The sequence below is a fragment of the Mobula hypostoma genome, chromosome 12 (assembly GCF_963921235.1).
Source record: "Mobula hypostoma chromosome 12, sMobHyp1.1, whole genome shotgun sequence".
Taxonomy (NCBI): Eukaryota; Metazoa; Chordata; class Chondrichthyes; order Myliobatiformes; family Myliobatidae; genus Mobula; species Mobula hypostoma.
In genome coordinates, this window is record NC_086108.1 from 7,545,120 (window position 1) to 7,558,432 (window position 13,313).

A 13,313-nucleotide genomic window follows, 5' to 3' on the forward strand; every position below is an offset into this window, starting at 1 on the left:
ACGGGCAGCTGTGGAGGCCCAGTCATTTGGTGTATTTAAGACAGAGGTTGATAGGTTCTTGATTAGTTAGGGCGTGAAAAGTTATGGAGAGGAGGCAGGAGAATGGAGATGAGAGGGATAATAAACCAACCATGATGGAATGGCAGACAGACTCGATGGGTTGAACAGACTAATTCTGCTCTTGTCTTATGGTCTTATGGAAACCAGATGTACCATGACCATATCATCATTTGGCGGATTACTTATCCATTAACTCATGTTCCTTGTCTCCAAAACATCCACTACCTTCTCACTCACTGTCTCTAACCTCTTCCAGCACCATGGAAATATCTACATTTCTCCAATTCTCGACCATTTCAAACCTATGCTTTCCATAGCTTAAACGACAGAACTGCTGATCCTTGTTCAGTGGAATGACGATGAAAAAGACTGCCTTGAATTTTTATCACAAATATCATGTCTCGTTCAGAAAGTCCCAATGCATTAACCGTAATATAGGAAGCAGCCAGTTGACATGTAGCAAGCTTCCACAATATCGAGGAAAACTCTAACTTTTTCTTTGAAACAGTAACCATGGAATTTTTTAAACGTACAATAAATAAACATCAGAAAAGCCAACAGTGCAGCACTCCCTCAGCACAGTACACACCAGTGTGAGGTGTCGCACTTTGGAAGTACCAACCAGGGTAGGACTTACACAAAGAACGGTAGGGCTCCGAGGAGTTTGGTGGAACAGAAATATCTGGGAATACAGATCCATAATCTTTGGAAAGTAGTATCAAAGATAGATATGGCATTCATTAGTCAAAATATTAAGTACAGCAGTTGGGATGTTATGTTGAAGTTGTATAGAACATGAGGAAGTCTGCAGATGCTGTAAATTCAAAGCAACACTCATAAAATGCTGGAGAAACTCAGCAGGTCAGGCAGCATCTATGGAAATCAATAAACAGTCAACATTTCAGGCTGAGGCCCTTCTTCAGGACTAGTTCCTCCAGCATTTTGTGTGCAGTCAAAGTGGTGGATGCAGGTTCGATTTAAGATAGGTTTGGATAGGTACATGGATGGAAGGGGTATGGAAGGCTATGGTCCAGGTACAGGTCAATCAGACTAGGCAGAATAACAGTTCAGTACAGACTAGATGGGGAGAAGGACCTGTTTCTGGACTGTTGTGCTCTATGACTTTATGACCACCCTGAGAATGCAGTCTATATATTTGTGGTTGGGTCTCTGGAATGGCACTTGAACCAACAACCTGGCTATGAAGTGGAATGCAAGGCTGAACAAGTTGCATCTAACACTAATTACTGATGGAAAATGGCACTCTCGAGAGTTGAGGTCCATTGGACCCTCACACCCCCCAACTGATTTCTTGCTCACTGGTTTCTTGGAGCCTGAGGAATGACACAGGGACTGGCAACCTTCACATTCCTGATCTTTAGAGCAGGTAATTAATTAAGAAAAAAAACAGCCAAATGCCAGGGAGTGGAGCATGGTCCAGGAAAGAATGCAGACACTGCAGAGGAGTGGGAAAGGCAAAAGGTGAGATGTGGAGTGATTCTACAGCTCAATATTAATCAACCTCCTCAAGGAGGACCACAACCTTGTCACAGTTTGGAGGCTTGCGGGCCCAACGACCTGGAGAGCTACGCTAGTTGGAGTCTGGGCTTCATGCTTTGGCTCTTGGTAGGGTCACCCATGCCAAACAGGCCAGGCTAAGCGTGGCCCACCGGTCCTCCAGGATTCAGCTCAGGGCTACCAGATAAAATTGTTACGGAAACGGCAATGAAGAATCCTCTTACATCTGAGTGTGACAGTATCCCTGAGCCTCCACCTGGGACTTTCCTGGCTGACAGTGATGAAAACCAAGAGGAAACTACTGACCTGATGAAGGAACCCCTGAACACTGCCAGAGACGGAGAACCTTCATTGTTGCCCTAAACGCCAGTGGTGTAACTGGCATTGATGTGTGAGTATTAATTAACCAAAGACATTCTGATTGGTCTCCAGCTTGAATGGTGATTGAGCTATTAATCTTTCAGTGTGTGGCTTGTCAGTGCATTATAATTTCAGGGCTGTGGGTTGGATGTCACGTGTTGGTTGGTGGATGTTGGGGGGCTGCATAAGAATACATCTGCTTACAGCATCGCCTGATACTGAAGTCTGAATCAAAGCAATTTGAGGGAACAAGAACAACACAAAATGGATAGAACCTGATTTACTTTGGACACAGAATGGCAGCTATTTCACTGCATGTGGAAGGAACCTCATTTATTTGCAATTCGGAGATCACTCAGCACAGCTTTAGAATTGTGTCTGTGTTCAATTTGTCCAAACTATTTCACTTTGTTTTTTAATGGTAACTTTGCTTGGGAGTTTGACATATTGCTGTTTGCTGGATATTCTGGTTATTGGCTGCGAAGACTGTGTGTCTATGACACCCTAAAAATGTCCGATCTTCCTCAATTTTCCTTATTTGGGCCCGATGCAGTCCACAATTCCATTACTTTTGAGTCCATCGAAGAAGAAGAAGTTGTTGTGAGGTGGGTCTCGCTGAGACAAGGCCTGTAAAGAACACACATTCACCATGAGCCGTTCTCGGTGGCAGAGCGGAGAGAGCAGAAAGCTGGCCTTGCATACCTGCCGTAACCAGCCCCCCCCCCACCCGAAGGTGCTATTCCGAACTCCACAGCTCACACTTGCAACACTGTGTTCAGTTCCGGTCACCTCATTATAGGGAGGACATGGAAGCTTTAGAGAGGGTGCAGAAGAGATTTACCAGGATGGTGCCTGAATTAGAGAGCATGTCTCGTGAGGATAGGCTGAGCGAGCTGTATCTCTAAACTAAAAAAAATGTAGAGGGTAATGGATCAAGTATTGGGTGATGGGACTAATAAGGAAGGATTTCCTGGATTGCCAATGGTAGAACATAGATCTTTGTCTTCTTCAGCCTATGGGACGATTGCATTTGTTACTTTAATGGCCAGAAGATCTATTTTATTGAACCGGAAGGAGACCAGTCCTCCTCCTACATTCCAATGGTTTTCTCAAACTATATTATGTTTAAATTTAGAAAAAATTAGAAGAGATATTTTTGATCCTTCGGTTAAATTTGAAGAAACTTGGAAACCATTTATTAAACATTTTCATATGATGTAATTTGACCTTTCCGAATCTTCCTTATTAACTTAAATTATACAAATAGAGGAGCGGAGTTGACGACATTACTGAACGTGTTCGATTTAAGATATTGGTCTAGCCCTGTTGTTCTGTTTGCTTTTTTTGGGTTTAGTATTTAGTTCTTTTTTTTCCTTTTTTTGGGGGGGGGGGTTTCTTTGTATATATGTTTTTTTCTTTTTATTTCTTTTTTTCTGTATGATTAATTACATCATGAGTTTGGAAGTCTATTATACCTGTGTAATGTTTATTAATAATAAGACTATTCCAATCTCTTTGTATCAACATTATTATTTTGTTTATAATTTTGAAAACTAATAAAAAGATTTAAAAAGAAAGAAAAGGAAGGATTTCCAATGGTCAGCATGGATGAGTTGGGCTGAATAAAACGTATGATCCTATGATTCTAGCAGGCAGCATATATTGTGGGGAAGTATACAGCTAGTATGGTAGGCTTTAAGCATTTGAAGAGAGAAAGCCAGGGATGTGAGAGGACCTCTTCTTTGGTGTATAGCAGAGAAACAGACAGGAATTCAATTCTGTTTGTGCCCCACGTGACCTTCCCCACCTCCACCCCCTTTCTATCCCCGTCCCCATGAAGTACACCTGTATACAACAATAGTGACCACATGTGTCTGTACCTGGCACCACCCGAGTCCCGAATCTGTTAATTGCTTTTTGACGAGTAGTTTACAGACCAACGTACCTTTACAATTTCCTGGCTGAGCACTCCACCCACAACAGCGCACACGGGTGCCAATTCTGAGAAACATGAGCTAGGGGAATCAGACGCAAAGCTTTAGAATATTAACACACCATTATTTGACTGTATAACAGCTAAAATATTCTTTTTATTATGAAAACAGAAAGCACTTCATTTTTCTTCAACTGTGACAAACCACCAAACTCTTGGAGTAAGAGGAGATTAAAAATTTGGCTGAATTGCGTCACAAAAGCAAGGATGTAATGTTAAGGGTTTATAAAACACTGGTGACGCCACACTTGGTGTAACATGAACAGTTTCAGGCCCCTTATCTAAGAAAGCAGTTGCTGACATTGGAGAGGGTTCAAAGGAGGTTCACAAGAATGATTCCAGGATAGAAAGGCTTGTCACATGTGGAGCATTTGATGGCTCTGGGCCTCTATTCACTAGAATCCTGAAGAACGAGGGATGACCTTATTGAAATCCATCGAATGCTGAAAGACCTTGATAGAGTGGATGTGGAGAGGATGTTTCCTATGGTGTGAGTTGAGGCCCAGAGGACACAGTCTTAGAATAGAGGAGCGTCCTTATAGAATGGAGATGAGGAGTAATTTCTTTAGCTGGAGTGTGGTGAATTTGTGGAATTTGTGGCCAGAGGTGGCTGTGGAGGTCAAGTCTTTACAAATATTTAAGGCAGAGGTTGATAGATTCTTGATGGGATATGGGGAGAAGGCAGGAGATTGGGGCTGAGAGGAAAAAATTGATTAGTCTTGATGAAATGGCGGAGCAGACTCGATGGGCCAAACAGCCTACTTCTGCTCCTATATCTTATGATCTTATAACAACAACCTCTCACTCAATGCCAGCATGACCAAGGAAATGATTGTAAACTTCAGGAGAGGGAAACCAGAGGTCCATAAGCCAGTCCTAATTGGGGGATCAGAGGCGGAGAGAGTCAGCAACTTTAAATTCCATGGTGTTACTATTTGCGTCCTGTGCCCAGCACGTAAGTGCAATTGTGAAGAAAGCTGCTAGGGGCAGCCTGCACGTGTTGCCATGCTCCCAGCTCAGCGTGGCATGCCCACAACTCACTAACCCTAACCACACGTCTTTGGAATGCGGGAGGAAACCCAAGCAGTCATACAAACTCCTTTCAGATAACTGCAGGAGTTGAACCTCGATCTTACAGCTGCCGCTGTAAAGCGTTACGCTTTTGGATTGAAATGGATCAATTTAATATCAGAGAATGCATACTGTATACAACATGAAATTTTTACTCTCCACAGATATCCACGAAACAAGAAACCCCATAGAATGAATTATAGCAACATTAGAACCCCAAAGCCCCCCCTCCCCAGCACAAGCAGCAGCAGAAGCATCAACGGTAACCCACCCCCCCCCACCCAAAGGGATCAGGAATTCTTTATCAATCATTACACTTGAGCTGTATTCCAACAGCTTGTTGCTTTGTCATAGTTGAGTCTTCAACAGCCGGCCTATATGCAGCACACTCAATATTACGGTGGCCTACAGTGCTCCTTAAGGTTGTAATAGCTGGGGTTGGTAATGGAGATAAGCTCCCACAACCTATTAAATGTTCCCAATGGCACGTGTCTCAAACAACTTCTGAAAACCAAGTCCAACTCCTGGTCTTCGGGTCTGGCCTACCTACTAAGCCCGGCGGAACTGTTTCTTCTGACAAGAGAAGGGGCAAAGGTGGGTTACTGGTGCCTTAAAGCCAGTCGCTTCGGGCAGATGGGGCTCATCAGCTGTGGTTGACAGCTCATCTAGGAGAAGGAAAACTTTGATCTCAAACCTCTGGTGCCTCACGGTTATACTCACTCACGGGGAAGGCTTCAGGGAGTAAACCCTAGAGGGAAAAATCCGGAGCTGGAGTCCCTAAGGCAGCCCTACGTTGAGTTCAACACTGACTGGCAACTCGTGTGACGCCGCTGGTGTCAAACTGTTTTGGTCTCTGCTGTTCCTTTGGGCTCATCACATGCGTGGAGAGGGGGAGCTTACTGCATGGGCAACTGCTTGCTCTCCATATTGTACTGCCCTGGCCTAAGTACCTAGACAGCTAGGACGCAATATCATGATCAACCCTGACCAACGGAAGCCTCAGACAACAGTGCTATGCAGGAGCATCACTGAGCACACAGAAGTGGATGGGCCACACCAGGTTCCATCCTACACCTAATAACATGGCCACTGAGTGCATATCTGAAATATGATTTCTCTTCCATTTGTCCTTGCTGATTGCTCAGAGGTGGTTTACCAGATTGCTGCCCAGCTTGGAGAGCGTCTTATGAGGAGAGGTTCAGTGAGCTAAAGCTTTTCTTTTGGAGCTTAGGAAGATGAGAAGTGACTTGATAGAGTGTATATGATAATGAGGCATAGTTCAAGTGGACAGCAAAACACTTTATCCCAGGGTGGAAATGGCGTAATTTAAAGGCGATTGGAGAAAGTATACGAGATGTCACAGATAGTTCGCTTTTTACACAGAGAACGCGAGTGCATGGAACACCTTGCTAGGGGTTAGGGAGATACATTAGGAGCATTTAGGAACTCTTAGAAAGGCACATGGATAGAAAAATGGAGGTCTATGTAAGAGGGAAGGGTAGATTTATCTTAGAGTAGGTTCCTGCCGCTAAGCATAAGGAGTTTGTATGTTCTCCCCAAGACCACGTGGGATTCCTCTGGGCGCTCCTGTTTCTTCCCACAGTCCAAAGACGTATTGGTTGACAGGTTAATTGGTCATTGTAATTGTCCCATGATTAGTCTAGGATTAGATCGAGGGATTGCTGGGTGGCGTGGCTCAAAGAGCTGGAAGATCCTATTCCGTGCCGTATCTCAATAAATAAACAAATTAAGTACCCTTTGATGCCCTTACTAATCAAGAACCACCTTATTTATACCTTTGTCTTGGCTTCCACAGCCATCTGTGGCGATGAATTCCACAGATTCACCACCCTCTGGCTAAAGAAATTCCTCCTCATCTCTGTTCTAAAGATCCGTTCCTCTAGTCTGAGACTGTGCCCTCTGGTCCTGGACTCTCCCACTATTGGAAACATCCTCTCCACATCCATTCTGTCTAGGCCTTTCAATATTTTGTAAGTTTCAATGAGATCCCCTCCCCATCTCATTTTTGAAACTCCAGCATGTACAGGCCTTCAGCCACCAGACGTTCCCTCATACATTGACCCTTTCGTTCTCAGGATTATTCTTGTAAACCTTCTCTGGACCCTCTCCTGCCCTGGCTTTACTTGAAGCTCATACTACAGTTGGGGTGAGAGATAAACTGGGGTCCCTTTAGGTCTGAACTGCAGGTCTTTTCATTTCTAAAATCATTGTTCATTCTTTGTGTCTGCTCTTTCCTTGAATTATACAGACAGAGGGTTCTGCACCTGGTCTCTTCTTGATTGAAGGCGGAAAACGAAAGACACTTTAGGGGAGAGAAGCAGGTAACATTTTGCACATCATTGTGGGCCTAAGGGTCTGTACAGTGCTGTGATGTTCTATGGTGTATCCGTCTCTACAGAAGAGGTACCTATGCTATAACAGCCAGCATGAGACAATCGGAAAAACATGCAGAAAAATGGACAAAAATACTTCTTCCTTGTCAAGGTTTCTACTGTACTTGAGCACTAACCCTCTGGGTAGAGCACAGGAAATCCAACTTACCTGATGAACTCATCTGCAAGCAGGTCGCTCTTCACGCCCAACGAATCGAGCACATCGCTCCTCAGTTGCAGCAGCAGTTCTGAATCATCTCCGTAGCTGTCAGGTGAGGGATCGCGGGCCTTCACATTCCGGAACTTCAATAGGACTGCCAGGGAAAAGAACAATTGATAAGCACTGTGCAAAAAGTAACGAGCATTCATCATCAAGGGCCTCCACCATCCAAGCCATGCTCTCTTCCTGCTTTTTCCAGTCAGGAAGGAGGTAGGTCCCATCAGGAGCCATAGGTCCCAGACCACCAGGTTCAGGAACAGTTATTACCCCACAACCATCAGGCTCCTGAACCAGTGTGGATAACTTCACTCACCACAATGAGCCTCAGGTCCCACACCACCAGGTTCAGGAACAGTTATTACCCCACAACCATCAGTCTCCTGAACCAGTGTGGGTAACTTCACTCACCTTAGCTATGAATTGATTCCACAACCTACAAGGCCACAGGGCCTCTTTTCGCTACTACCACCGGGCAGGAGGTACAGCAGTTTGATTACTGAACACAGCCTATGGATTCACTTTCAAGGACACAACTCACGTTCTCAACATTATTGATTCAGTCCTGAAGAAGGGTCTTGGTCTGAAATGTTGACTGTTCATGCACTTCCACGGACACTGCCTGACCTGCTGAATTTGTGTATGCTGCAGACTATCTTATGTATATTATTTATTTATTACTATTATTACTTGTTTCTCAGTCTTTCTTTGTAGCTTTTCATTAATGCTATTGTACTACTTTGTTCTACTGTGAATGCCTGTAGGGAAATGAGTGCTTCGGTAGTATTTTGTGACATATACATATTTGGATAATAAATTAATTTTGAACCTTCCAGTGTTTCTATATCCAACTGTTTGTAAACTTTTAGCAATGTGTAGTATACATGGCCCTATATTTCTGTATTTTCTTTGTACGTAAGTGTTATGGCAGTGTAGCTCAAACAGAACTTTTTCACTCTTATCAGGAGACCCCCTTATCTGACCAGCTTATGGTGAGTTGTATGTATATAGGGAGAACAAAAGGACAAGGTCTTTGTTAGTTTATTTTACTTGCTCTTACATTGATGAGCAGCTAAGGAAATGGCGGTAACCTCTTGCCATTCCGCATGTGGAACCTCCAATGAGCAGCTAAGGAAATGGCGGTAACCTCTTGCCATTCCGCATGTGGAACCTCCAATGAGCAGCTAAGGAAATGGCGGTAACCTCTTGCCATCCTGTGTGTGGAACCTCCAATGAGCAGCTAAGGAAATGGCGGTAACCTCTTGCCATCCCGCGTGTGGAACCTCCAATGAGCAGCTAAGGAAATGGCGGTAACCTCTTGCCATCCTGTGTGTGGAACCTCCAATGAGCAGCTAAGGAAATGGCGGTAACCTCTTGCCATCCCGCGTGTGGAACCTCCAATGAGCAGCTAAGGAAATGGCGGTAACCTCTTGCCATTCCGCGTGTGGAACCTCCAATGAGCAAAGCACTGCAGGCTCAGCCAGCCCCACCCTCCCCGCCATCATCTTCAGGAGGTGGCGCCTCTAGCAGCCAGCACCCATCACTAAGGACCCTCATCATTGAGGCATGCCCTCTTCTCATTACTACCTTCAGGGATGAGGTACAGGAGGCTGAAGACTCACACTTGACATTTTGGGTTAGAGAGAATCTGTTTCCCATTGTTGAAATGCCTAATACCTGAGGGAATGAATTGAAAGTAAGAGAGGGTAGGGTCAAAGGGGATGTGAGGGTACAACATCCTCTTTATCTAGCCTACTTGTAATTTCCTCAAGTAATTCCAACAGGTTCATCAGACAAGATTTTCCCTTAAGAAAACCATGCTAACTTTGTCTTATCTTGCCCTGTGTCACCAAGTACTCCAGAACCTCAACCTTAACAATTGATTCCAACATTTTCCCAACCACTGAGGTCAGGCTAACTGGTCTATGATTTCTGCTGCCTTCCTCCTTTCTTAAAGAGCGTAGTGGCATTTAAAATTTTCCAGTCCTCTGGGACCATATTAGAGTCCAATGATTCTTGAAAGATCATTATTAATGCCTCTACCATCTCTACTACTACCTCTTTCAGAACCCTACAGTGCAGTTCATCTGGTCCAGGTGACTTACGTACCCTTATGACTCTAAGCTTTTTGAGCACCTTCTCCCTTGTAATAGTCACTGCACTCACTTCTCTTCCCTCGGACCCTTCAACATCTGGTACACTGCTAGTGTCTTCCACAGTTAAAACTGATGCAAAATACTCATTTAGTTCATCTGCCATCTCCTTGTCCCCATTATTATTTCTCTGACCTCATTTTATAGTGATCCCATATCCGCTCTCATCTTTTATTTTAAGAGACATTTGGATAGGCGAATGGATATAAGGAAAACAGAGGGATATGGACATTGTGTGGGTAGGAGGGATATGGACATTGTGTGGGGTGGAGGGATATGGACATTGTGTGGATAGGAGGGATATGGACATTGTGTGGGTAGGAGGGATATAGACATTGTGTGGATAGGAGGGATATGGACATTGTGTGGGTAGGAGGGATATGGACATTGTGTGGGGTGGAGGGATATGGACACTGTGTGGATAGGAGGGATATGGACACTGTGTGGATAGGAGGGATTTGGACATTGTGTGGGTGGAGGGATATGGACATTGTGTGGATAGGAGGGATATGGACATTGTGTGGGTGGAGGGATATAGACATTGTGTGGATAGGAGGGATATGGACATTGTGTGGGTAGGAGGGATATGGACATTGTGTGGGTGGAGGGATATGGACATTGGGTGGGTAGGAGGGATTAGTTTTTGGGTCCCCTCCTCCCACCGTATAACTCTGACTCATCTCTCTCTTTTTTCTTATGCCCTGTTGAAGGGTCTCAGCCTGAAACTCTTTTCCATAGATGCTGCATGGCTTGTTGAGTTCCTCCAGCATTTTGTGTGTGTTGCCTAGTTTTTTTGGTGTTTTGATTTGCTTCTTAGCTAGTTGGAAAAATGCTTGAAGCTGTCATTAAAGAAGAACTAGTGAGGCATCTGGAAAGAAATGGTTATTATATTCTAACAGTGTATTAGTGCCTATATGGCTTATCTTTTTGTATACTTATTCAATAAAAAGATTTAAAAAAGAAAGAAAGAAAGAAATGGATCCATCAGGTAAATGCAGCATGGATTCAGCAAGGGCAGGTCCTGTTTGACAAACTTTCCAGAGTTCGAGGATATAACGAGTGCAGTGGATAGAGGGGAACAGATAGACATTATTTACTTGGATTTCCAGAAAGTGTTTGATAAGGTGCCTCATGAAAGACTTATCCATAAGATAAGGATGCATAGAGTTGGGGGAGATGTATTAGCATGAATAGAGGATTGGTTAACTAATAGAAAGCAGAGAGTTTGGATACGTGGGTGTTACTCTGGTTGAGCAGTGTGCTGCAGGGGTTGGTGCTGGGCCCGCAATTGTTCACGATATACATTAATGATCTGGAAGAGGCGACCGAGTGTAATGCACCTAAGTTTGCTGATGATACTAAGTTGAGTGGAAAAGCAAATTATGCAGAAGATACAGAGAGTCTGCAGAGAGATATAGATAGGTTAAGTGGGTGGGCAAGGGTCTGGCAGATGGAGTACAAAGTTGGTAAATGCAAGGTCATCCACTTTGGAAGGAAAAATGAAAGAGCAGATTATTATTTAAATGGTAAAAAATTGCAGCATGCTGCTGTGCAGAGGGACTTGGGAGTGTTTGTGTATGAATCACAAAAGATTGGTTTGCAGGTGCAGCAGGCTATCAAGAAGGCAAATGGAATGTTGGCCTTCATTGCTAAAGGGCTCGAAGTTAAAAGCAGGGAGGTTATGTTGCAACTATACAGGGTACTGGTGAGGCCGCACCTGGAGTCCTGTATGCAGTTCTGGTCTCCTTACTTGAAGAAGGATATACTGGCTTTGGAGGTGGTGCAGAAGAGGTTCACTAGGTTGATTCCAGAGATGAAGAGGTTAGACTATCAGGAGAGACTGAGTCACCTGGGACTCAGGAAGAATGAGAGGAGATCTTATAGAAACATATAAAATTATGAAAGGGACAGATAAGATAGAGGCAGGAAAGTTGTTTCCACTGGTAGGTGAGACTAGAACTAAGGGACATAGCCTCAAGATTCAGGGGAGTAGATTTAGGATGGAGATGAGGAGGAACTGCTTTTCCCAGAGAATGATGAATCTGTGGAATTCTCTGCCCAGTGAGACAGTTGAGGTACCTCAGTAAATAGATTGGATAGAATTTTTACATAGTAGGGAAATTAAGGGTTATGGGGAAAAGGCAGGTAGGTGGAGATGAGCCCATGGTCAGATCAGCCATGATCTTATTGAATGGCAGAACCTACTCTTGCTCCTATTTCTTATGTTTGGCACAACATTGTGGGTCGAATAGCCTGTTCCTGTGCGGTACTCTTCTATGTATGGGTTAGTGGATTAATGGTCACACGGGTGTGATTGGCTGGCGTGGGGTTGTGGAATTGCCTTTTACCATGTTGTATCAATAACTAAAAACGAATAAGGAGCAATATAACTCTTCCCTCCCAAATAATCCTCCATTTTCCATTCATCCATGTGCCTATCTAAAAATCGCTTAAATTTCACCAATGTATCTGCCTCTACAGAAGGAACCATAAGAAATAGAGCAAATTAGGTCATTCAGCCCATTGACTCCACTCCCCCATTCCATCATGCAGAGTTGTAAACAGTCAGCTTCATCACGGGTATGAGCCTCCATAGCATCTAGGACATCTTCAAGGAGTGATGCCTCAAAAAGGTGGCATCCATCATTAAGGACTCTCACCACCCAAGTTATGCACTCTTCTCACTGCTACCATCAGAGGTGAGGCACACACTCAACGATTCAGGAACAGCTTCTTCCCCTCTGCCATCAGATTTCTAGTGGACATTGGACCCATGAACACCACCTCACTATTTCTCATATTTTAGATTTTGCACTACTTACTTCATTTAACTATTTAATACATATACTTAATGTAATTCATGTTTTTTAAAGTATTATCTATTGCTGCAAAGAGAACAAATTTCAAGACATATGCTGGTTATGTTAAACCTGATTCTGATTCCCCTCTTTCTCATTCTTCTGCATTCTCCTTGTAACCATTGATGCCCTGACTAATCAAGAACCTATCAACCTCCACTTTAAATACACCCAATGACCTGGCCTCATCAGCCATCTGTGGCCACCATAAGATGCAGACATAACTGACAAATAATGTACAGGTAACACACATCAAAGTTGCTGGTGAACGCAGCAGGCCAGGCAGCATCTCTAGGAAGAGGTGCAGTCGACGTTTCAGGCAGAGACCCTTCGTCAGGACTAACTGAAGGAAGAGCTAGTAAGAGATTGAACGTGGGAGGGGGAGGGGGAGATCCAAAATGATAGAAGACAGGAGGGGGAAGGATGGAGCCAAGAGCTAGACAGGTGATAGGCAAAAGGGATACGAGAGGATCATGGGACAGGAGGCCCAGGGAGAAGGAAAAGGGGGAGGGGGGGATGGGCAAGGGGTATAGTCAGAGGGACAGAGGGAGAATAAGGAGAGTGAGAGAAAGAATGTGTGTATATAAATAAATAACGGATGGGGTGAGGGGGAGGTGGGGCATTAGCAGAAGTTAGAGAAGTCAATGTTCATGCCATCAGGTTGGAGGCTACCCAGACGGAATATAAGGT

General features: G+C 44.2%; 1 protein-coding gene across 1 annotated transcript in view; it reads right to left on the reverse strand.

The window, feature by feature from the left end:
* Positions 1–2,445: 2,445 nt before the first annotated feature.
* The window catches only part of sae1 (SUMO1 activating enzyme subunit 1), a 231,684-nt gene continuing 220,816 nt past the window's right edge, over positions 2,446–13,313 (reverse strand). Inside the window, exons 7-9 of the mRNA XM_063063584.1 lie at positions 7,565–7,709; positions 3,884–3,953; positions 2,446–2,565 (exon numbers count right to left, since the gene is read on the reverse strand). Coding sequence (XP_062919654.1) covers positions 2,473–2,565; positions 3,884–3,953; positions 7,565–7,709 — 308 coding nt within the window. The 3' untranslated portion in view covers positions 2,446–2,472. The remainder of the gene's footprint in view (positions 2,566–3,883; positions 3,954–7,564; positions 7,710–13,313) is intronic.